The sequence below is a fragment of the Myotis daubentonii genome, chromosome 2 (assembly GCF_963259705.1).
Source record: "Myotis daubentonii chromosome 2, mMyoDau2.1, whole genome shotgun sequence".
Classification (NCBI taxonomy): Eukaryota; Metazoa; Chordata; class Mammalia; order Chiroptera; family Vespertilionidae; genus Myotis; species Myotis daubentonii.
In genome coordinates this window covers 7,123,011-7,146,962 of record NC_081841.1, presented here as the reverse complement: position 1 = coordinate 7,146,962, position 23,952 = coordinate 7,123,011, and the positions used below count along the sequence as shown (strand labels likewise).

The 23,952-nt window shown below is 61.1% G+C and overlaps 1 protein-coding gene across 1 annotated transcript; it reads right to left on the bottom strand.

The window, feature by feature from the left end:
* Positions 1 to 138: 138 nt before the first annotated feature.
* On the bottom strand, positions 139 to 22,675 carry KCNJ4 (potassium inwardly rectifying channel subfamily J member 4). The gene is made up of 2 exons (XM_059681551.1): positions 21,846 to 22,675; positions 139 to 1,798 (listed from the first exon to the last, which is right to left on the bottom strand). The coding sequence occupies exon 2, from the start codon at positions 1,757 to 1,759 to the stop codon at positions 434 to 436; it is 1,326 nt and encodes a 441-aa protein (XP_059537534.1). The 5' UTR covers positions 1,760 to 1,798; positions 21,846 to 22,675; the 3' UTR covers positions 139 to 433.
* Between the last annotated feature and the right edge of the window lie 1,277 nt (positions 22,676 to 23,952).

Sequence of the window (23,952 nt, the reverse complement as noted above, 5' to 3'; positions counted from 1 at the left end):
TGGTGCCTCCATCTCTCTCCCTTTATAGGTATTTACAAAAGAAGGTCATGAGCAACAGGTCACAGTCATGCAGAAGAAACGCACCCGTCCCTCCCTCCCCCAAACTACCCCTGCCCACCCCAGACCCCAGATGCCCACCCTCCAGCGTCCAGCCGCGGTCCCCAAGGTTCTGAGGACAAAGGGGGCGCGTCCTGGAAGGGCCGGTGGGGAAAGGATGGTGGGTCCAGGGCCCCGGAACCGCCAGCTGGCAGGCGCTGGGGAACGCGAGCGCCAGGGCACAGGGTTCCGGGGCCCTGCCCAGGCCCGGGTTCCAGAGTCAGTAGGAAGGGTCCCCCAGCTGTGAAGGTCCACGGAGCCAGGGCCAGCTCTGTCCTGAGTGCGGAGGGGGTCCTGGCACCTCACCCCCAGCAGAGGCGGCGCGGGCGGGCGGAGGTCAGATGGCGGACTCCCTGCGGTAGGAGATGCTGTCCAGCGGGAGGGTGGCCTGCATGCGCTCCAGGTCCAGGTGGCTGCCGAACTCCAGCATCCGGATGATGCCCGCCTCCTCCTTGCAGCCCGCCTCCAGGCCCAGGCCCGCCGCCACGGCCGCCGCGGCCGCGGCCGCCTCCTCCTCCATCTCCTCCTCCTCCTGGCTCATGAGGGCCAGCTCGTTCTCGTAGCAGAAGGCACTGGGCGGGGGCGGCGGGGCGGGCAGCACGGTGATCTTGCTCTCCTGCAGCTCCCGGGCGGAGCAGCAGGGCGTGCCCGCCACCTCGTAGGTCTTGTGGAAGCGCGAGTAGTCCACCTTGTAGTGGCTCTTCTCCTCGAAGACCACAGGCTCGAAGCGGTGGCCCCACAGGATCTCGCTGGCCAGGTAGGAGCTGCGGGCCTGGGTGGTCATGGCGGTGGCCTCCACCATGCCCTCCAGGATGACCACGATCTCGAAGTCCTCGGACTCCAGCTCCTCCTTGCCCATGCCGTACAGCGGGCTGTCCTCGTCGATCTCGTGCACGATGATGATGGGCGACACCAGGAAGATGCGGTCCAGGCCGACGTCGTAGCCCACGTTGAGGTCCCGCTGGTCCAGCGGCAGGTACTCGCCCTCCTGGGTCATGTAGGGCTTAATGAGCTGGGCCCGCACGTGGGCCTCCACGATGTGGCTCTTGCGCAGGTTGCCCACGCGCCACATGAGGCACAGCTTGCCGTCGCGCACCGAGATGACCGCGTGGTGGCTGAACAGCAGCGTCTGCGCCCGCTTCTTGGGCCGGGCCATCTTGGCCATGATGGTGCCGATCATGAAGGAGTCGATGACGCAGCCCACGATGGACTGGACCACCACGGCGATGACGGCCAGCGGGCACTCCTCCGTCACGCACCGGAAGCCATAGCCGATGGTCGTCTGCGTCTCCACCGAGAACAGGAAGGCGCCCAGGAAGCCGTTCACGTGCATGATGCAGGGCTTGGGGGGCGCCGGCGCCGCCCCGCCGCCGCCCGCCGGGGCCGCCACGGGGCCGGCCTCCAGGTCGCCGTGGAAGAAGGCGATGCACCAGAAGAGGAGGCCGAAGAAGAGCCAGGAGACGAGGAAGGCCGCGGAGAAGATCATGAGCATGTAGCGCCAGCGCGTGTCCACGCAGGTGGTGAAGATGTCCGCCATGTAGCGCTGCGACTTGTTGCTCAGGTTGGCGAAGTAGACGTTGCATTGGCCGTTCTTCTTGACGAAGCGGTTGCGGCGTTTCCGCCGGGGCGCGTGGGGCTGCCCGTTGCGGTTGTGCCCGAGCATGTCCCGAGGCAGGCGAGGTCACCGGGGAAGACACGGGGCCTGGGGGCGAGAAGCCAGACACGTGAGATGCTGGGAGCCAGCGGCGGCCGCAGAGGGCGGGGTGGGGGGAACCCCGGCTCTGGCGGCAAGGCACCCACCCAGAGACGCTCGGAAGGGAAGCGCCTGGCCTGGCCGGAGATCCGCCCCGGCCAGCAGCATGCAACCGGGAAGGTGGCTCTGACGAAGGGAGGGGTGTCGGGACGGAGCCAGTGCCTCACGGCCAGCCCAGCTCCAGGACGGGGTCTCTGCCAGGCCAGGAGCTGAGGCCACCAGGATCCAGGGCCTAGTCCAGCCCTCCCGCTGCCCCCTCCAGCCCCCTTTGCCCACTGCTCCAACCCGAGCTTCCTGATGCCCAGCCTGCCACCGGCCGCCCTGAGCAGAGGGAGCTGCGAGGGCTCCGGCCCCCGCTCGCCTCCCTGCGTCCACCCTCTGCCTCCTGGCTCTTTCGGGGCAGGATGGTCTCCTGTGCTGTCCAATACGACAGCCACTGGCCACCTGTGGCTCTTCATGTTCACTTAAAATTAAGTAAAAATTTAACTCGGTCCCACAGCTGCATTAGCACATTTCACCGTCCATGCTCGTGGCTACTGGTGGCCACACCGGGCAGCTGACACAGGACACGCCCTCCACTGCAGGAAGCCCCCACCTCGGTTCCTGTCCTGTCCCCAGACTGTTGGGAGCAGTGTGTGTGTGGGGGGGGAGACCCAATGGTGGGCAAGACAGGAAGGGGGGACCCTGAGCACGGCTCCTGTGGGGGCATCGCCATTCCCATGTCACAGGAAAGGGAAGAGGGGCTCAGAGAGGGCAAGTGACCCGCCCACGGCCACACAGCTGGCAAGTGGCCCAAACCCAGGTGTGTCTACCCCTCTGTCCCCACCTGCCGTCAACTTCGACGAGGTCGCCGTGTGGAGACTCAGAGAGGGGAAGGCCTCACACCCACTGGCCCCCGTGTCACCTGCGGGTGACGCATCTCACCTCCCTCGGCCCCACTTCCTCCGTTTGTCAAGTGGGGACCCCCGCCCCCCTCACGGGGCCGAGGGGCGGGGTGCTCGCTGGCAGCAGCAGGTGCCCTCCGCTGCCTCTCCGCCTCCCGGGAGCAGGGGAAGCTGGCGAGAGGCGGGCCTGGGCTGTCAGCATCCCAGCTGTTTCGGCAGAGGTGGCCCCTCACCCCCCGGGGGGCAGGGCGCACCAGCTGGGCCCGCGGAGGGCGGACCCTCCCTCACCCCTCCCTTCCACGGGGACCCCAGGAGAGAGATGGTGCTGCCGGGCCCCAGCGGCTGCCAGGGCCGGCCCGAGCCTCGGTTCCTGGTAACATTTTGGCCCAGAATTACATAAGGCTGAAAGTTTCTATTTTCTGTGCTATTCTTCTTCCTGATCTAATTGTGCATCTGTGGCAATGTTTATACACTTCCCCGGTTCGGGACAACTCGGTTGCCGCAGCAACCGGTGCGCGCCAACGCTGTAATTTAGAGATCAGCGGCGCCAGAGCCTGCCTCTTCCAGGGAGAAACGCCCTCTCTCAGCCCAGGGAGAGAGCCCTGCCCCCCTCCCCCGCGGTCACCCCACCCCTGCGCTGGGCTCGGCTCCCTTCTCCCTTCAGAGGAGCTCCCTGGGTCCCACAGTCCCGGATGGAAGTCCAAGAGCCACCTTGTCACTTGAGGAAGTTACTTGACTGACCCGAGCCTCAGTTTCCTCATCTGGGAAATGGGATGAGGGAGACCCATCAGTCTGACGGCCTAACTGGTAATGCTGCCATGTGATGCTGGCCCTTCAGGGGTCACACCTCTACCCGGGCATCCCAGGCTCTCTCTGCTCAACAGCCGGGGTGCCGGGTGCGCCTTCTGGCGAGAAAGTTTCTAGGGGGTCTTCCTTCACTAAGCGTCTCTGTCCCCGCTCTGTCCCACTGTCTTCACTGCCTCCATTAACACCACAGAGGGAACCGGAGCCAGAAGGAGCAGAGGATCGCTGATGTCAAGGCCCTCATTTACCTGAGGCCAGGGAAGTCCAGAGCTGGGACAGACTTGCTGAGAGTCCCAGAGTGAGGCCGGAGGCCAGCCCTGAGCCTGGTCTCCTCACTCCCGCTCCACAGCCCCTGGCAGAGGGCACTGGGGTGAGGTTTGGGGGCCAGGGGAAGAGACGGGCAGAGGGGACAATGTGTGGTGACCTAGCCTTTCATGGATGAGGTCACCGAGGCCCAGAGAGGGTGAGGGCCTTGCCCAAGGTTCTCTGCCCAAAGGGACTGTCCCTCACCTGGCAAGGCCGTCCCCCGCCCCTCCCCCCCCCCCCGCCCCTTTCCCGGGTTCTTCCTCCGGCACTTCCTTTAGTCCGAGTGCATCCTGGGGCTCCTTTCCTGGCAGAAGTCTTTCTTTGGGAAAAGGAATGGAGATGGGACATGCTGCCTGCGTTTTACAAACTTAATGTCCTTTCTTGGCAACTGAAGGATTGACAGTGCTGTGCCAGGTACCCATTTTTAAAAATGTACTGTGTCCTGGCCGGTGTGGCTCGGTGGTTGAATGTCGACTCATGAACCAGGAGGTCACGGTTCGATTCCTGGGCAGGGCACATGCCTGGATGCAGGTTCAATTCCCAGGAGGCAGCCGATCAATGATTCTCTCTCATCATTGATGTTTCTATCTCTCCCTCTCCTTTCCTCTCTGACATCAATAAAAATATATTTTTTTAAAAATTTTACTATGTTGTGAACATCTGAAATCTGAGGCCCCTAGTCCAGACTTCACTGGACAACTAGGGAAACTGAGGCAGAGAGCAGGAATGTGGCGCAGCGAGTCAGCAGTGGGCCCAGGGCACGGGGGCCTCAGGGAGATAGTGCAGGCGGCCAGCAGGGCTGTGAGCTCGCTGGCACGGCTGCTGCCCAGTCCTTCCTGAGGAGCTGGGGGCGGAGGGGGGGTGCTGGAGACCCTGCCGGCCAGGGGTCCGAGGAGGTAGGAAGAGACCGGCTCTGTCATCTCTTACATTTTCCCTCTGATTTTGTGGCAAAGCTGGGATGCGATTCCTTGTCCGCACAACTCTGCAGAAGAAAAGCTGATAGGGTGGCAGCGGCCCCAGTGGGTTCCAGCAACCCAGGCAAGTCTCCCGCGCACCCTCACCACGCATGGGAGGCACAGGGGGGTGGGGGGGGCAGCGCCTCAGGTGGCACCCAGCCCCAGACAGAAGCAGGGGTGGGTCTGAGACCCAGGGCAGGCTCAGTCCACACTCCCCCTAGAGGGCAGGAGGGGCAGGGCAGAAGCCCACACAGGGACACTCCGCCAGCCTGCAGGGCCTTTCTGCATCTCCTGGTATCAGGTGGGAGAGCAGGGGGGTGAGGCCACGCGGCTCAGCCATGGGGCCCCTGAACCATCATCTGTGGCTGCTCGTAGGGAACGAACCCTCAGGACGGCCGGTCTGTCTCACTGAAGCCTCAGCGACCCTCCGTTTCCTCAACCGGCATAATAGGAACCGCCATAGCACAGGCAGGGCTAGTGGTTCTCCTCCCAGCTGAAGAATCCCGGGTTGGGGTGGGGGTGGGGCGAGGGATGTGGATGGGGAGTCACACGGTAGAAGTGGCAAAGCTGGGATACCGATTCGGGTCTGGCTGGTTCCAGGCCCCTGACTCACCCCGGCCCCAGCCCCTCCGCTCTCCAAAGCCCTCGCTGGCTGCGCTGCCCGCTGCCCGCCTGCCTCCCTGAGCCCGGGTCCTCACGGCCTGCACTCCGGGACCTCTTTTCCACTTTTTGAGAATACTGTGCTGGTCGAACACTTGTGCTTGGGGTGGCGAGACCTGGTTCTTGGTCTCAGCCCTGTCACCTCCTAGGGTGTCCTCTTTGGGCCTCGGTTTCTTCATCTGCAAAATGGAGATGCTGATCACAGCAGCTACCTCACTAGGCCACTGTGGCGGCAAACGTGATCAGCACTCATAATAGACACATCGGCTGGGGCGTCAACAGGCACCGCAGGTAAAGGCACAGAATACGGCGATGGAGACGAAGATGATGGTGATGACTATGTCAGAAAATCTGGCTTCCAGTCCTGGTCCGGCCACTGACTGCTCAAGCCAGATGCTCCCCTATCTGCAAAATGGGGGTGGCAGGGAGTAACTGCTCCCTGGAAGAGCTGGGAAGATGTAATGAAACACGGCGCCCAGCATTGTCTGGAGGGAGACTGACTCTTCTACCAGAGGGGGCAGGCCCAGGGGGCGGGCAGGGCAGAGGGACTCACCCAGTGCACCCAGGAGGGATTCCAGGGGTGGGAAGTGGAAGGAATTCACGCCCTGTCCCACTCCCAGCCCCTGAGGAGCACAGAGCCTGCCCCGCTCTGGCTCTGGAGGAGGCCTCTCCGGTCTGGCTACCTGGTTGGGTGGGTGTCCTTTCAGCTCTAACTCGCGGGGCTCTGCAGGGGAGGGCAAGGGGCCAGGCAGCTGAGCTGTGCCTCTCGGAGTGAATGGGAGCTGAGGAGGGACCTAGCCACGGGGGGGGGGGGGGGGTTGTGGCAGGGTGTCCGCTCCTGCCCACGACCCTCTGCAGGCCTCGTCCTGCTCCTTGGACCCCGGGAGGTCTGACTCTCTTCTCTTTGTGAATGTCGAGAGCCCGTGTCTTCCCCCTCCCGGTCCAGTGGCTTCGACTCCGGAGTCTCTGTCCGCTTGCTGCCTGTGTGACCTTGGGCAAGTCACTTAACCTCTCTGGTCCCTGCACTCCTCATCTTTTGGTGGGGCTAATTATAGTCCTTACCTCACAAGGCTGTGATGAGGAATAAATAGGACCGTGACCGTGCACATCACGTGCCCAGAACACAGTCAGTGATTGACAGGTGCTCGGAATCACTCCCAGGCCTGAGCGGTCCTTCCCTGGACCTCCTCCCCTGCATTTCAGAGCCCACCCTGTGTCCATCTCACGGCCCTGCCCAGTCTGTTCCAACAGCAGCACAAGGGACCAGGTGAGTGAGAGCAGTGGCCTCAGGACCTCACAGAGCTGGGCTCCAGCAGGCTCCCTGACCTCTCTGAGCCTCCCTGTCTCCACCTGGGAAGGAAGACAGCAATGCCTACCTTGCAGGCGGTCCTGAGGGCCAGGCGCGGCTGGTCAATCCTCGTAAAAGTGCAGGCCACACAGTGGGTGCTCAATTAACGCTGTTCCTCCCCCACCACTCCTTCTGAACCCCGACATCCCGCTGCACACCTAGCCCCTCCCCTGGCTGACGGCATGAGGTCTGACGTTGCACCATCCGCAAGGAGCATTCAGCACCCACTTCCTCTGTGCGGGCTCTGTGCTGAGTGCTTCGCCAGGATCGATTCCTGCCACCCTCACCATGACCTCAGAGGAAGTTGCCATTATTATCCCGACCACGGCACAGAGGGGGTCGGCGACGTGCCCGCGCTCACACAGCTCCTGGGGGGCAATCAGGAGTCAGGTCCCAGCGGTCAACACCAGAGCACATTCGTTAGACACTCTGCTCTCCTGCCTCCAAGAAACCCCGTTTCTCCCACTTAGCAAACATTCCCCGCCCGCCTGCCGCGGGGCAGTCAGTCAGGTCAGGCTGGCTGGGCGGGAGGGACTGGGTCACAGGGAGTGGAGCCAGGACCAGGTCCTGGATTCCAGGTCCAGCCGGAGCCTAGACACACAGGCGGCCCGGGCTCCAGGGGCTCTGTGCAGTGGGTGCAGCAGCTCAGTCCTCCAGGTCCGCACCCCACCTCTCGCCCAGCCACCGGCCTGCGGGAGAGCAGGCTGGGAAAGAAAGCTGTTCCCCAGACTGTCCACACAGGCTGCTGGTCCTGGCAGTGGCAGGAGCTGGTGGCTGGAGGACTCCAGGGCTCCAACCTGCCAGGGTGCCCTTTGACACCAGGGCCCTGCCCTGAAGGAGAACTCGACCCACCCCCCCTTCCAGCCCCCAGAAGTCTCTTCTATCGATGACTGTCCCACCCACCACAGGGGCACCCCCCCACACACAAGGATCTGGAGGCGAGCGGGGCTCCCCAAGGCTTCTTTTCCAGAACCCCAGTCTCTCACTGGCGGGGCGTCCACTCCCCCACCTGCTGTGGCCCGGATCTGTCTGTTGCACCTCGTCCTCCACGTCGCGCCCTCGATAACTACGTACTGCTCACTTGCTGTGGGCAGACACAGGGGCACCCAGCTCCACAGTAACAAGCGGAGGCGGCAGCCACCAACCGTGAGCTCCCGAGGACAGGTCTCACCCCGTGAGAGAGAGGACGAGGGGCTCTGGTTGGCCAGGGGTCCACACAGGACTCCTTGAGAAAGTGGCATTTAAACCGAGACCTGAGTGGAAGTCAAGGTGGCCGTGAGAATTGTGTGTCTGTGTGAAGGGCAGGGTGTAGAACATTCCAGAAAGAGCCTGGTGTGTTGCCCGGCTAGTGTGACTCAGCAGTTGAGCATCGACCCATGAACCAAGAGGTCACTGGTTGGATTCCTAGTCAGGGCACATGTCCAGGTTGCAGGCTGGGTACCCGGTAGGGGACGTGCAGAAGTAAGCCAATCAATGATGCTTCTCTCTCTCTCTAGCCCTCTCCCGTTCCCTCTCTCTAAAAATCAATAAACACGTATTTTTTAAAAAGAGGCTTCACCTGGGTTGGTCTTTTACATTTTCGTGTGAATCAGGAGATACGACAGGCCCCGTGTGTCTGGGACACTGACAGGGCCAGGTTTGAGGGGTGACACGTTCCAGTACGCAGTGGCCTTGGAACGTCCCGTGCAGATGCCCAGCAGGTCAGACCCCAGGTCTGCGGGAGCTAGACTGGTTAGACCTTGACCGCCTGGGGATATTTTAAGCTGCGAGGGTGGAGGAGATCAGGGGCAAGAAGGCTGGATGAGCAGAGACGAGGGCTCAGACCCAGCCAGCCTCCTGCACAGGAGACCTGACACAGCAGAGGGAGGCTGAGCGCAGAGCCAGAGGACAAGGGGACAGCGGCCGGTGGCCGAAGCCAGGGAGGAGGGGGTGTTAGCGCGCTGCCCAGGTGCCCTGACCAGCCCCAGCCAGAAAGGCAGCGACTCCTCCTGGGCTAAGGAGGGGAGGTGTGGGGGCAGAGGTGACCTCCCCAGCCAGGGGTGGGAATGGGCGTGGAGATCCCTGTCCCTTAACCTTGTCCTTGGCCTCTCAGCAAACAAGTCTCCAGGAGCTGGGGCTGCTGGTCGGGGGAGAGGGTCTCTGAGAGCTTTGGGGGGTGGAGGCCAGCACCCTCCTTCCCACACACAGGATGCCCTGGATCTTGGCTGGGCCCAGAGGCTGCACCTAAGAGGAGGTGGGGGGAGGGGGAGCACTAGGGAAGGGGAGTGAGAGCCAAGTGCCAGGCTCGCTCCCTCCCTTGCTCTGGATGGCCTGGGTGGCTCTGCGACACTTGTGCGTGCTCCTGGGACCTGGCCTGCAGACAGTCACGCACCTCCGTTGCCCAGCCTGGCAGCAGCCTGCCGCCCATGCCCATCCCCAAAAGGCTCCCCACGCAGCCAGAAGGAGGAGGAGTGAGCCCTGCAGGCAGCGATGTGGGTCTTCAAGATGCGTTTTAAGTGAAAAAAGGCAACAGTGATGGATACCAAGTATAGTATCTACCGTTTGTACAAAGAGGCGAGAGGAATTTTTAGATACACATATTTGCTTGTCTGTGCTTGTCTACGGATGGAGACCCAGGAGACGGGTGCCACTGGCTGCCTCCGGGGAGGGGAAGCAGGTGGCTGGGGATGGGGTGGGAGGAAGAATTCTCACTGTATTCCCGTTGTGTCTTTTTTAATTTTAGAACCATATGAATGTATTACCTACAGGAAAAAAAAGGCACAGAGAAAGTTTTAAAATTAGTGTGTACATATGTGTATTTTTCTGAGGAGGATCATAGCATTCATAAGGTCCTCAAAAGGGACCGTGATCCCAGAAAGCTTGACTGTGCTTCACTCGTGCGCTGTGTGGCTGTGGGAAAATGCCTTCCCCTCTCTGAGTCCCATCCATAAGAGGGAGAATAACACTCGCTGCATTGCATACACTCTTCGAAGATGGACAGTGTATGGGAGGGCAAGGAAGCGCTTCTTGATGAGGGTGCCTTAACATCACCTCTCGTTCTCCCCACAGTCCCCTGAGGGTTCGGTTGCACCCCCGTCCTCCCAGCAGCTCGGATGGAGGCCCTGGCTGGCCTTTGCCTTCCCCTGTGAGTCCTCCAGGCCTGAAGGCCCCTCTCTGATTGCCCTCCTTGCTCTCTACGTGCCCACCGCGTGCAGTGCCCAAGCTCATTTGGCTGAAACACCACCTGGCCCGTCACCCTTCCGAGCAGTGACGAGCCAACTCAGCTCCTGCTCCCATGTCCCCTGGGGGTCCAAGAGGCATCGAGAAGACCCAGCCATCGCCCCGCCCCTGCCTTCTCCACCTCCCTCTGTGACCTCCCAGGAGGGGTCCACTCAGCCTAGCGCCTGGGTGTCACCCTTCAACCCTCTCCAAAGCCAGCCGGCGTGTCCGTGTGGTGGTACAACTAACGTTTAGTGTTTGCTGCGGGCCGCGAGCCCCGGCCGCTCCTCTGATCCTTGAGACCCTGGAAGGGGAGCTGCTATTTTCATCCCAAGCTGAGGGTCCAGGAGCTCCCCCAGGCAGGAGAACCCCCAGGACTGGGGCCTGGACGCTGGCCCCACACCCAGTCCATGCAGCCTGCAGAGGGCTCCCTGCTCTGAGCCATGTCACTACTGGACTCTCCACGGCCTCCTCCTCCCTGCACCTGCTGCCTCCTCTCCCCTTGCAGCCCATCTCCACGGGCCGAGGACCCCCGGTCTCCTCAGCTTAGAGCTGAGGGTCTTTCCTGCTCCTCTGACCTCAACCCTTCCACCCCCACCCCACCCCACCCCCAGCCACTTGGGCCTTTCTCCTTGTCCCTTGAACACCCCAAGTCCATTCCTAACTCTGGCTCTTTACATGGGCTGTCCCTTCTGGTTGGACTCCTCCAGGACTCCACCGCCCACACCTTTGCACCATTCAGGTCTTGATTCAAAGCTGCCTCCTCCAAGAGACCCCCAGATGCTCTCCATCTGTCTGTCCGTCTGCGTCCTGACCTCCTCACAGCACTGATCCCATTTCATTTGCAATCTCCTTAAGTGCAGGGACCTTGAATCTCTGCCTCACCCCTGAGCCCCAGACGCTTCATAAACATCTGATGACTGACAAAGAACAAGATAATTTCAGCCCATCATGATTCCCACAAAGGCCCTACGCAGGGTGATGTGACAGAACGTGACCAAGCAGGAGCTATTTTTGTCACCGTAGTCAGGGAGAACCTCTCGACAAAGGTGGCCGCTGAGTGGAGACCAGAAGGAGACCTTCTGCGACGCTGCAGTGGGGACAGGACATCTGAGCCTCGGCCTCCGCCTCACCCTCCCGTGGACCACTGGCTTCTCCTCTGCTGACCCTCAGGTGTCCTCCCAGGGGCTGATCAGGGCATCTGGGCTTCGTACTCAGTGCCCTCAGCCCGAGAGTTAAGCTCCAAGGACTGGCGGGGAGAATGGTGCAGGGCCGAGCGGGGGGCAGCCGGCTGCCTTAGGAGGGTCAGACAGCGGGAGGAACACTCAGCCTCCACTCCTACCCCAGCATCCCAGCTCATCCACAGCCAGGGGAGATTGTCGCTGTCAGAATGCCCACTACGGGCAGCCAGGTGCGAGGTGCTTACTCATCATTTCTGCCCATCTAGCTACTGAAGCCAGAGACTCTGAGACTCAATTCATTCATTCGTTCATTCATTCATTCATTCATCACCCTAAATGTATGCTGAGCCTCAGTGGCATCTGCCCTCCTGCCTGGCACATCTCTAGCACAGCACAGTGCCTGGCCTCGGCGGGCACTCTATAAATCACTGTGGAATGAATGAACATTTACTGAGCACCTACTATGTGCTGGGGGAAGACACGTGAGTAAGGCTCAGCCCTGCTTTGCTGAGCTCTGAGTGTCAACACGTGAGCATAGGAAACGAAGGGTCTACACAGCAGAGGGCTTAGAGAGAAGGTCCCCAGGAAGGTGTGGGGCAAGCAGGGAGCACAAAAGTGAAGCAGGACTGGGCCGGGGCTGGGCTGGGCAGAGAGCAGGACCTAGGGCCTGGGGTGGGGGTGGGGGTTGACAGAAGGCTCCGGGACTGGAGCGAAGTGGGCTGCTGGGCAAGGGATGGAAGGCTGAGGACAGAACAGCCGCATCCTAGAATTCTCTGTGCGGATGTTTTTAGGAACTGAGTATCCTGGGAAAAAGGAATCTGCCCCCCCTATCAGGGGCGCCCCCAGGATTTCTATACAGAGCAGTAGCTTTTATGCTTTTTGACCAAAACCCAGAGTAAAAACAAACATATTGTACATTGCTATTCATTATATAATGTATATTTGAAAAGCTGAAACAAAACAAAAAAATAATACTTACTCTCACTACATGCAAAGTGCTTGCTATTTTGTTTTTTAAAAACAAGTAGTGAGCCCTTGCTGGTTTGGCTCAGTGAATAGAGCGTCGGCCTGCAGACTGAAGGGTCCTGGGTTCGATTCTGGTCAAGGGCACATGCCTGGGTTGTGGGCTCAATCCCCAGTAGGGGACATGCAGGAGGCGGCCAATCAATGATTCTCTCTCATCATTGATGTTTCTCTCTCTCCCTCATCTCTGAAATCAATAAAAATATATTTAAAAAAAATAAAAATAAGTAGTGAACTCACTAAGTCAATTTTACAACCACTGATGGGTCAGGACCTACATGCAACTTATTAATTTATTTATTTTAAATATTTTTTATTTTTTTAAATATGTTTTTATGATTTCAGAGAGGAAGGGAGAGGGAGAGGGAGACAGAAACATCAATGATGAGAGAGAATCATTGATCGGCTGCCTCCTGCACGCCCCCCACTGGGGATGGAGCCCACAACCCGGGCATGTGCCCTGATAGGTCAACGCTCAACCACTGAGCCACGCTTTTTATTGACTTTTAGAAAGAGAGGAAGGGAAAGGGAGAGAGAAACATCAATGTGAGAGAAACATCAAGGGATCGAGCCACAACCTGAGCATGAGCCCAGACGGAAATCAACCCGATGGCCTTTCCATGCACGGATGACGCGCAACCAACTGAGCCACACCGGCCAAGGTGGACCTGCAGGCGATTGAAAACACTGACCTGCAGGGTGTTTAGGAGCTGTGAGCAGATTGAAGTGGGGACCTAGGGCTTGCCTTGAAGCCGTGACCAACTGTGCTTGGACCATGGGCTTCTGGGGCACAACCATGGGAGGAGCGGTTGGAGGTCACGGGGAATCCTCGCAAGAACAGGCTGCTAGACCCTTAGGGTCACAGGACGGCTACGCTGTGGCCCAGGCGATGGGAACTCTGGGCTCTGGGTCCAATCCCTTCTCCTGAACCTGTGTGAAAACCCGCTGCTGCTCCCCTAACAGGGGCTACTCAGCAGTTGCTTGCACACCTCCCATGACAGGCAGCTCACCCCTCCTCAGATAGACTTCTGGAGGTGGGGAGTGACCTTGACCGCCTGGGGATATTTACATTTTCATGTGAATCAGGAGATACGACAGGCCCCGTGTGTCTGGGACACTGACAGGACCAGGTTTGAGGGGTGACGCGTTCTAGTACGCAGTGGCCTTGGAACGTCCCGTGCAGATGCCCAGCAGGTCAGACCCCAGGTCTGCGGGAACTAGACTGGGGAGCAGATTGAAATGGGGATCTAGGGCTTGCCTTGATCCCCATTAAATCTGCTCAGAGCTCCTAATCTGCTCACAGTCCCCCTCAGCCCTCAGCCCTCAGGCCTCTTTGGGCACCATGGGGTGCCTCTGTCCAATGCACCCCCTATGCCCTGCCCACTGGGCCACACAGGAACTAAGTTTTACCAGGTCGAGCAGCTGGTAATGGTAACTCTCCGTGGCTGGCTGTCCATTCCCTCCCTGCCTCCCGGTCTGTCATCTCAGGGACCCGGGCCAGCCCCGGCACGAGGCCATGGCCCACTCGGTACCCCCTCCGGTTCCTCTCTTCCCTGTGGCCCTGTTCCTGCCCCAGGTCTGGGGGGCGGTGGCGCTGAAACCCGCCAGAGGCTCTTTCCAAGGTCAAGTGGCACAGGATCTGCAGCTGCAGGGCCTGGCCTGGCGCTCAGCCAGTCCTACCCCCACCCAGCAGGTCAGGAGGGCGGGCAGGGTACAGGGCAGGGCTCGGCCAGAACAGGATCTGAAGGTGCTGGCTGGGGAGTGTGGGGGCTGCCAGTCTGGAAATGTGCCAGGAGTTGCCACTGAGTGATCGGGCCACACAGCAGCTCGTCAACAACTGGCCACTTTCCCCACAGGCTCCTGGGATCTTCCCAGCAGATGCCAGGGCACAAGCCCACCCTCAGGCTCAGGGCAGGAAGGCTCGTAGGTGAAAGGCTGCCCAAGGCCACACAGCCATCCAGGGGTGGAGCTGGACTGGCACCAGCCCTTGTGCTTCCCACCCACAGGCCTCAGCGGGGATCACTGAGGGTGGAGGAGCTCGCCTGGGGGTGGGGGGCAGGCGGAAGTGGCCACCCTTCCTCTCCAGAACAGGCTGGGTCCCTCAAGCCCCAGCGTGCAGAGCAGAGGCCAAAGTGGGAGGCAGGTACCAATGAGCGGAACCTTCTAGAGACAAGTGGGCTGCCCGTGACGATGGTGAGGTGTGGAGGGGTGTGGAGGGCCTGATGCCCATGTGTCAGAGTGCGGCAGCCCCTCTGCCCCCCATAGTAGCCAGGACCACTCTAGTCTGTGCCTGCCGCCTCCCCTGTATGGCCTCATGGAGTTCCAGAATCACTGACCCCGACTCCATCTGTCCCGCAGGCTGAGCAGCACCTTAACTCTCACAGGGCAGAGGGCTCTGGGCTCTGAGGCCTGCGGTGGGGTTAGGAGAGGAGCTGTGGGTGGGGGTGGGGGGTGGGGGAGAGACTGCTGAGAAGTCCCAGAGGCCAGCACTGAAACCTGACTCCACCACCAAGTCAAGGTTGAGCAAACTCCCTCCCCCACACCTCAATCTTCCCATCAGGTGAATGGGATCAGGCCGTCACAGTGCATGTACCCCTCCTCCCGGCCTCGCTGAGGTCCCCTCCCATCCTGCAGGCCAGGGAGCCAGGGCGGCTCTGAGAACAGGAGGAACAACAAAAGGAAAGAGCCAGGCACATCTCCCTGTCACCACCGTGGTCCAAGTTTCACACAGGAACTAAGAAAGGTTCTCGGGGGACAGTGACCCCGTCAAGGTCGTGTGGGAAAAGTCAGTAGCTGTGCTGGGGTTCAGTTCCTAATTCAGCTGCACAGCTGCTGCCCCTTCCCCTCCTTCCATCTGGGGGTTTGCCCAGGAGAGGGGGCTGATGGGATTCAGCACTTCCCTTCCTCCTCCAAGCCCGGCCATATAGGGTATGTCTGAGAAAGAGAGAGGGTGTCAGCAGCCCTGGGGAAGGAAGAGCTCTGGGTTCCAGTCCAGCCCCAGCTCTGCCACCGCTGCTGGGACCCCGGGCAGTCACTGTGGTCTCTGGACTCAGTTGCTCCATGTCCCATCAGAGGCTGGAGAAGAAGCAGACGCAGGAGCAAATCGGGGCCACCAGGTAAAGCCAGGGAGAGTTTTCTCCATCGTCACGGGCCCACGGGGTGCCTCTGCCCAATGCACCCCCTATGCCCTGCCCACTGGGCCACCCGAGCATGCCTAGACCAAAGCTCCCAGCTGCTAGGTCACCATGACAACGCCTTCACCCTACAGAGCTCCAGCTGGGGTCTGGAACCCCAAGGCCCACTTTTCTCAGTGGCCCCTCTCCTTGACCTGCCAATGCCCCTCATGGCACCTTTCCTCCCCCTGCCCACTGAGGCCAGATGTTCCTGCTGCTGGACTAGGCTGGTCGACAAGTGGCCAGGAAGCCACGGGAAGAGGGGCACCCCCGCAGGGAGAGGAAGGGAGCCCCAGGCTAGGAGAGGTGCACCTCCCCGCTCAGGAGGACAAATGGGTCCCAGAATGACTGGAACTGGGAGCACAGGTGGGACAAAGGGTACTTGGCCCCCTACCTGCGGGGCCTTCGAAGGCCCTTGCTTCTCAGTTTATGTACTTATTTTTTTTTTTTAGAGAGAGAGAGAGAGAGATAAGGGAGAGGGAGAGAGCGATAGGAACATTGATGAGAGCCCTGACCAGTTTGGCTCAGTGGATGTTTCTAACTCTCTATCCCTCTCCCTTCCTCTCCGTAAACAAATCAATACAATATATTTTTAAAAAGAGAAACATTGATGAGAGAGAAACATTGATTGGCTGCAACCTACATGCCCCCTACTGGGATCAAGCCCGCAACCAGGGCACGTGCCCAAGACCTCTTGGTTCATGGGTCAATGCTCAACCACTGAGCCACACCAGCCAGGCGAGCCTCAGCTTTCTCATCCGAAAAGTGGGAGTGATGGTCCTCAGGGCATGGCAGGGAGGATTATGTGAAGTAATGAATATAAAGCCCAGCTCAGCCTGGCACACGGGGTCGTCCCCCACTCTGCAGCTGGGTCACCCAAAAACCTCTTTGTCACCCCATCCACCCATCAATATCATCATCTAGCTGAGTAACTCTGGTGTGAGTGTGCGTGTGAGTGGGAAAGTGTGAGTGTGCAAGTATGAGCGTGTGAGCACATGACTGTGTGTGTGTGTGTTGGGAGGAGACAGGGCACGGCATACAAAGGGAAGGGCAGCCCCCCACCCCCAGCATTCCTCCCACCCTTTCGCCTGGCCTGTGTGTCCTGGAAAGAACAGTGGTCTGAGAATCAGACAAAACCTGCCAGTTCAAATCCAGTACCAGCCGCTTTCTACGCGTGCCCAGCCAGCCACTCCCCTGGCTGAACCTCAGTTTCCCCTGTAAATGGAGAGAACAGCTGAGGCCCCAAGTCTTTAAGTCACCACAGGGACCCAACAGTGGGCCACAGGGGTGGAACTGGTCCAGGCTTTTGGGAGTTGGGGGCGAGACCCAGAGCAACCTGGAGTGTGAGCCCCCCCGCCCCCCTGCCGTACCCCACCCACCACCCCGTGAGCGGTGTGCGCGCCTGCAGGAGCGTGCGCGCGCGTGTGTGACTCAAGGTCTATTCATAGCCGCGCTCCACCAGCTGCATCGTCACAAGCAGAGGGGCCTCAGCCCATATTATTATTTCAATTACCATCTGAATTAAAAGTTTGAGCAGCGATCAGCCCACGTAGCCAGGGGAAGAGGGAGCAGGAGAAGAATAAAGATGAAAAGGAGAAGGGCTGGGCCTGGAGATCCCCCCAAACCCCAAGGAGGGCTGAGGGGCTGAGGAAGCTGCAAGGCTATAGCAGCCCCAGGTCCCTGCCCACCCCTTGCCCAGGGCCCAGGATCCCCGTGGGGGTGGGAAGAGCACTTTGGGACAGCAGCCCAACGGTGGCTGCTTTGTGGAAATAACTCATAAAACCCGATTCTTGGCCACACGGATGGGTGGGCCGAACTAGAAAGGGCGAGGACCCGACCTCAGGTCACACAGGGACCACACCCAAGGTTGCTGGCTCCACGACCCGCTCAGGCAGGCCCCGCCCCGTTTCCCTGGCTTCACGGACTGTATGACACAGACCTCTGTGGGTGGCTCTAGGGCAGGACTGGGGAGGACAGAGGCGAACCTGCTGTCCCTGCTGTTCCCCTTCTTGTTCTCCGGCTTGATCCCCTCCCCACAGTCCTAGCCTGTCAGCCCTCTGCCAGACCACCCTGAAATCTCAGCCTTCACCCCAGCACCAGCCCAGATGCCCCTCCTCACCCGCTGGTGCCGGGGACAGAGCCCTGGCCCACATCTAACTCTCAGGCCACTCTTTGTTTCTGAATCCCAGTCTTCCCATTTGTAGAATGAGTTCTCCCTTGGGTGTGTCTTTAGGATGGAGCCCCAGACGGTCCTTGAGGGGGTGTCACGCTATGGGGGCGACAGACCCTCTCCTGCCAAGATCCAGGCCAGGGGAGGGACGTTCTCCACTCTTCCCAGACTGGCCTGGACTCAAATCCAGGCTCCTCCACTTCCCTGCTGTGTGACCTTGGGCAAGTCACATAGACTCTCTGAGCCGTGGCTCCCCCATCTGTGACACTGGGACATCAATTCGACATTGTGGGGATGCTGGGAAACGTAGAATGAGCAGGGATTTGCACAAGCTCCTGGCGACAATGTGTTTCCTTGCTGGAGAGACAGGTAACTGATGGAGCTGCTTCCCAGAGCCTCCTGGGGAGAGCAAAGACTCCTGGGATTTTGGAGGTGGAGGTGTCATTCAACCTCACCCAGAAAGCTGGGGTCACCGGGTCAGGATCCCTGGCACATACTCGTCTGGTTCTGCTGGAACAGCTCTGGTAGGGGGTGGGGGAGCTCACTATTTTACAAACCACCCACAGATGCTCCCCAGCTCTCTCCATTCCATTCTGGGAATCTTCTGGAGGGGCCACAGTCTGCCAGCTTCACCCCCGGGGCAGCCTGCCCTGCCTGGGACTGCCTGCAACTGGCTTCTCAATGAACCTGAGAGGGAGCTTTTCACATGGATCAAATGAGGGGTGGGATTACGGTCCAGGGACGGAGGGGGTGGGGCCAGGGAGCAGGAAGGGAGCCTAAGGGAGAACTGGGCCCTGGAAGCTCCTCGGTCCTGTCGGGCAGCCACTGGGCTCCCTGGGGTTGGGCATCCGCTGTCTATCTCCACGCAGGACTGGGAGCGGGAGCCCCAGGTTCAGGCCCCGGTTCTGCTTCCTCCACCCCCTAAACCAGCCGTGGGCCGGATCCGGCCCGATCGGCTGTTCTATCCGGCCCGCGGAGCCGAGAGAGCGGAGGGTTCTCTTGCTCTCCCCTCCACTCCTTCACCAGCAGCAGTGTTAACATGGCAACGTCGGGAAACACGGCCGCAGCTCCTTCTTCTGAGTCCAGTTTAAGAACCCATTGTGGCCCTCGAGTCAAAAAGTTTGCCCACCCCTGCCCTAAACCATCACTGTGACCTTGGGGGGCTCCACGTCCCTCTCTGGGCCTCGATTTCTAGTTCTGTGAAGTGGGGGCACCAGAGCGGCGATTTGAAGAGCCAAGCCTTGTGTCTGAATGGCCACACTGTCCTTCTGCCCCGCCCCCCGCCTCGCATGCTAGGAGCACGGGGCCTCTGAGTGTCTATGGTTTCGGGGCCAGAGACCCTCCCTCTTCTCCCTGTACCCCTCTTGCACATCTAGTGCCGTTGCAGGTTCTGCTGTCCCCATTTCACAGGCGAAGAGATGGAGGCATAAGGAGGGAAAGTCACTTGCTCAAGGTCACAGAGAGCAATTCAAACTTCAGGACTCCTCGGCGCCCAGGAGACCAGCGGAGCTCAAGGTCGTCTTTGTTCAGGAGAGTCACCAGGGTTTGGAATGGCCAACTGTTCTCTATACAGATGTAGACGCTGCATGGGGTGGGGGCGGGGACTGCCCAAGGTCACACCATGGCAATGAGAAACCCGGTCCTGAACTGAGCTCTGGCTTCCCAGGCCCCACCTCGCCAGGGGCACGGCAGCATGTCTGACCGCCGGCCTCGACCCTGGAGTCTCCCTAAATGAGAGCCCTTGCCCTGACTCTAGGCTCCACCTGGCTGCTCCCAGAAGCCCCCGACACCTGGGACCGAGGCAGGAGCGTGAGCAGGAAGTCAGGAAGGCAAGTTGCGGGGTGGCCGCCTGTCCCGGGCCCTCTGGCCCTCCCTCTCCTCTCCTCGTGCAGGGGGAGCTGCAGTGATGTAATGCACTCGGCTTTGGTCCTGGTGCCAATCTCAGAAGAGAGACGACAGATTGCGTGAGCCAAATTTGGCATCCTAGGGGGAGAGGCACGAAAAGTGGAGACGTGGAGGAGAGGAGCGGGGAGCCTGGGGAGGCGCAGGAGAAGCCCCCCTGCCCAGCAGACCCCAGAGGCGCCGGTTCTCCTTCCACTCCGGCCTCCCCCTCCCCAGCCCACCTGCCCTGGAGGCCTCCCCTCCTGACTCGAGAGGCCAGCCTGGCTGCTCCGGGCCCCTGCAGCCCTGGTGCTGCCAGTCCTGAGCCTCCCCGCCCAACACACCATTCCAGCTCCGTTTCCCATCGCCGCTAGTCTCTTGGTTACCATGTTGCTGGTTGTCATGTCGCTTACATGTTCTCGTGACTCAGTGGTCCCTGCAGAGGGGCCCCCTCCTCCTCACACCCCCCTCAGCTCTCGCCCCCGCCTCCCCCAGATCCACATTAAGAACCAGCCCGCCCTGTAAGCCTACGCTGTTCCTCCTCCCCTTCCCTCTTATCCTAAGCTAAGAAATCTTTTCACAGCATCTCCTACCGCTACTTCATTCTCTTCCACAAATGTCTGTTAAAAGAGCCTACTATGCCCCAGGCTTGTGCAAGCTGCCTTCAGAGACATGGCATCGTCTGTAAATCACTCAGCAACCCTTTGAAGTCACTACCATCATCCCCATTCTCCAGTTGAAGAAACTGAGGCTCAGAGAGGTCAAGACAGCTACCCAAGGTCACCCAGCAGAAACTCAAGGCCGGCGCTGTCTGTTCCCAGTGACGCCAAAGGTGTTTTTTTTCCCTGGGGAAGGAGCTTCTTTTTCAAGGGTAACCCAAGGGACCCTGAGGAATAGTTCCCAAGCCCCAGATCTTCCCTCTAATTCCTGGACCCTCCTCTCCTTGATCAGCCCTCTATTTCCGGCCACATGTCCCCCTCTCCATTAGCTGTGCATTTTCCAAAAGGTCAAAGGAATCCTTACTCCCACTTGCCCAGCCTGTCCCCAGCCTGTGAACAGCCCTCAGCTCACTTGAGCCCAGGGGCTCTCCGTGGAGGTCAGCGGGGCTGGTGTGGAAGTTGAGGGTCAAGGAGCAACTGACTTATCCAGGGTGCCGGTTCCTCAACTAGCTAAGCTGGTTTCTAGGAGCCTGATTGGAGGATACGCAGGCCCACTGCCCAGTGTAGAAAGCCCCAGAGAGAGCCCCTCCTCCCGGTAGAAAACAGTCGAATGTTCTAGGCTCAGTCCTCCGGGCCCTGGTTTGAATATGTATGGGCCAGCTCCACGGCCAACGGCCTTTGCTCCTGCCATGCTGCACTCCAGCCCTTACCCCGCTGCTCCCTTCAGCCCTTTGCTCCCCTCATCCCAGTCCAAGCCAGGGCCACATGGGTTCTCAGGCCCCCAAAGTCCTGGCAACAGTCCCCCAAAGCCCTGATGCTCTGGAGATCACAGAACTGGATGTGCAGGAGAAGCGGAATAGACATTTTACACGCATGCACACACACACGCATGCACACACGCACACATTCAGGGTACGGCTCCCTCTCCAGGCCTTGCCAGTGTGACCTCCCTCCCTAAATTGCCTTTTCCTTCAACCTGCTGCTTGACATCCGACAGCTCTTGAGGCCCCCACCTGCCAACGTGCCCAGGCCACCCTGCCTCTGGTCCCTCCACCACACTCCTGCCTGCCCATCTCCCTGCATCCTCCCCCCATCCTGGAGCTGGGCACTGGGGCAGAAGCGGGTGATGGTGGGGGAGACTCAGCATGTTGCAGGGGAAGTTTCCCGGCTCTGGGGTCCATCCAGACCTCTCTTTGCTGGGGTTCCCCATCTAGGGAGGAAAAGGCAGCCTGTGCTCTCCCCACAATGGGTCTCTACCCTGTGAGATGTGGAAATGCCTCATTTACTGGATCCCTGTCCCCCACCCTGGGGTCGCCTGGCCCAGAGTCAGTGCTCAAGACCTGGGAAGTGGGATTTGTTCTGGGTCGGACGGAAGGGCCCTGGGCCAACAGGCTGCGGTGGGATGAGGATCGCAGAGCTCCTCCGCCCCCTTGCCAAAGTCACCTGCCTCGGAACTCCTCTGGAACCCAGGGAGGCAGCTGGAGGTGGGTGGAGGCAGGGAAGGGTCGTGACCGGGGCAGGAGGTCAAGGCCCGTTCAGCCCACCTCTCCCCCATTCCTGGCATCCACCCAGACCTCGCCACTGCCGACAGACAGAAGGACAGAGCTCGCCAGCTCCCGGGAATTCGCAGGACCCCGGGTCGGGTCGTGGATCAGGCACTGAGCGCACCGGCCAGAGCAGCGGGCCCAGGACACAGCCTCCCCCCCGGGCGGGACCGACGACGGGCTGCGCCGGCGGAGCGCGGCGGGCTTACCGCGGGCCGAGGTCCGATGGCGTCCGCGAGGCTGCGCGCCGGCTCTACATCCCACGGCGCGGGCGGGCGGCGTCCCGGCGGGGAGAGGGGAGTCCCGGCGCCCTCTCCCCGCGAACCCGGCGGCCGGCCCCGGCCCCTCCCCGGCTGTCGGGGGGCTCTGTCCGCGAACCTCCGCGCGTCCGGCTCCGCGCGCCGCCAACTTTCAGCGCTGCCCCGCGCCGCGCCCTCTGCGCCTCCTGGGCGTCAGCATCGCGGGGCCCGGGCAGGGCTCAGCGCGGGCTCCGAGGGCCCATGGCTCCCGCCGCCGGTCGCCCCCCGCCCCCCGCAGCGCCTTCCCCGCGCTGCTCTCGGGCGGCCCCCCGCCCTGCGCCTCACTCCCGGCCCCGCTGCGCTCGCCTCCCGCCCGAGACCTCCGGGGCGGACGGCCGGGCCCCGTCTCCGCCCCTCTAGGTCCCCGTCCCCCTCCGGCCCAGGTCTCTCTGTCTCCCGCGCTCTCGCCGTCTCTCCCTGCGGGTCTGTCTCCGTCCCGCCGTCCTCCCAGCCTCGCCCCTGCCGCCCCCTCTCTGCCCGGCGTCTCTCCCCTGCGCGTCTCAGCCCGTCTCCCGCCCCGTCTCTGTCCTTCGTCCTTCTCTCCCTCGCGCTCTCGGCGCGCCCCGCCGTCTCGGACCCCGGCCCCACCGCCGCTGCGTCCCCGGCTCGCCCGGGAGCCCGCGCTCCCGCCGCCCGCGGCGCCGAGAACTCCCAACTCGGCTCACGCCGCCCCGTTTGCGAGACTTTCGCCCCTCCTCGCACGTGACCCGCACCCCGCTGCGGGGGCTGCACCGCCACCGCCACCCCGCCAGCCCCGGAGCCCCCGACGGCCCACGGGGCCCGGCCCGGCCCGGCCATTCCCCTCCGCCCTGGCCGGGGGGACGTCAAACCCCCTCCCACCCGCCCGTCGCGCGGGGCTGGGGGCTGCGTGGCCCCGCTCCTGCCCTAGATCCGTTCCGGGTTTTCCTCCTGCCTCCCGGAGCGCTCCTCCCAGAACCCATTCCGATTATCCGCTCCCGGGCTTTCCAGCCCCCCAGGGGCAGGTGGAAAGGGTTCCTGTGCCGGGAAGGGAGTGGGTGGGACAGGGTCGGGGCTGGGTTCCTGGGCGCCGGGCCGCTCCCCTCCTGAAGTACCGGCAGTGAAGGACCCTATGCACCCCGCTCCTGCTGGAGGGGCCCTCACAATCACCTAGGGCAGCACCGCCCATTTTACAGACTGGGAGACTGAGTACCGAGGTCACCAGCCTGCCAGTCACCCGGGGAGGCAGAGTGGTCCAGCCGCCAGTCTCTTGTTCTCTGCATCCCCATTACTTCAAAGTGTTGTCTATGGGAGGGTCGCGCCCTGACTGTGCCCCAGGTCTGGGTTCCACACACTCTGGACTGTGGGGGCAAGTCCCCAGCACCCCTGCCCCTGGGGAGCCAGCCCTCCGAGGAAGCAGGTGGGGAAGCGCTCCTCCAGGGCAGTGGGATGACGGCACACCTGCAGTTAGACAACCAGAGGAACTTCCCAGGAGCCGGGCCATCTCCGACCACCCCCAGTTAAGAGAGGGAGAGACTGAGGCACCCCGAAGTCGGATTGGGAACTTACTGAATATGAAATCTCCAGCTCCTTCAAGCTGACCCCGGGAGATGCAACCAGCACAGGAGCCACCACACATGAACCACCCTGACTGCTCCCCTGCCCCCAGACCCTCCCCACCTGAAAGGATCCAGTCCCGACTTCTGGGGTGATGCACAGCCAGGCCCCACTTTACCCCACCCCCATATACCTCCACATACACCCTGATTCCCACAGATTCCAGAACACACCAGATGCTTCCACACCTCTCTGCCTTTGCACATGCTGTTCTTCCTGACTGAGATGCCCTTCCTCCTCCTCGGCCCAGAGAATCCCTGCTCTTCTCCAGGCCCAGGCTCCATGCTATCTCCCCCAGGAAGGCCTCCTGACACCCCCTGCAGAAGTCACCCACCACCCCCTCATTCATTCACCCAGCACTGGGCACAAGTTTGGTTCTTGTTAAGTGAGCTTGGGAGTCAGGCCAACCTGGGCTCCAAAGCACTTAGGAACTGCACGACCT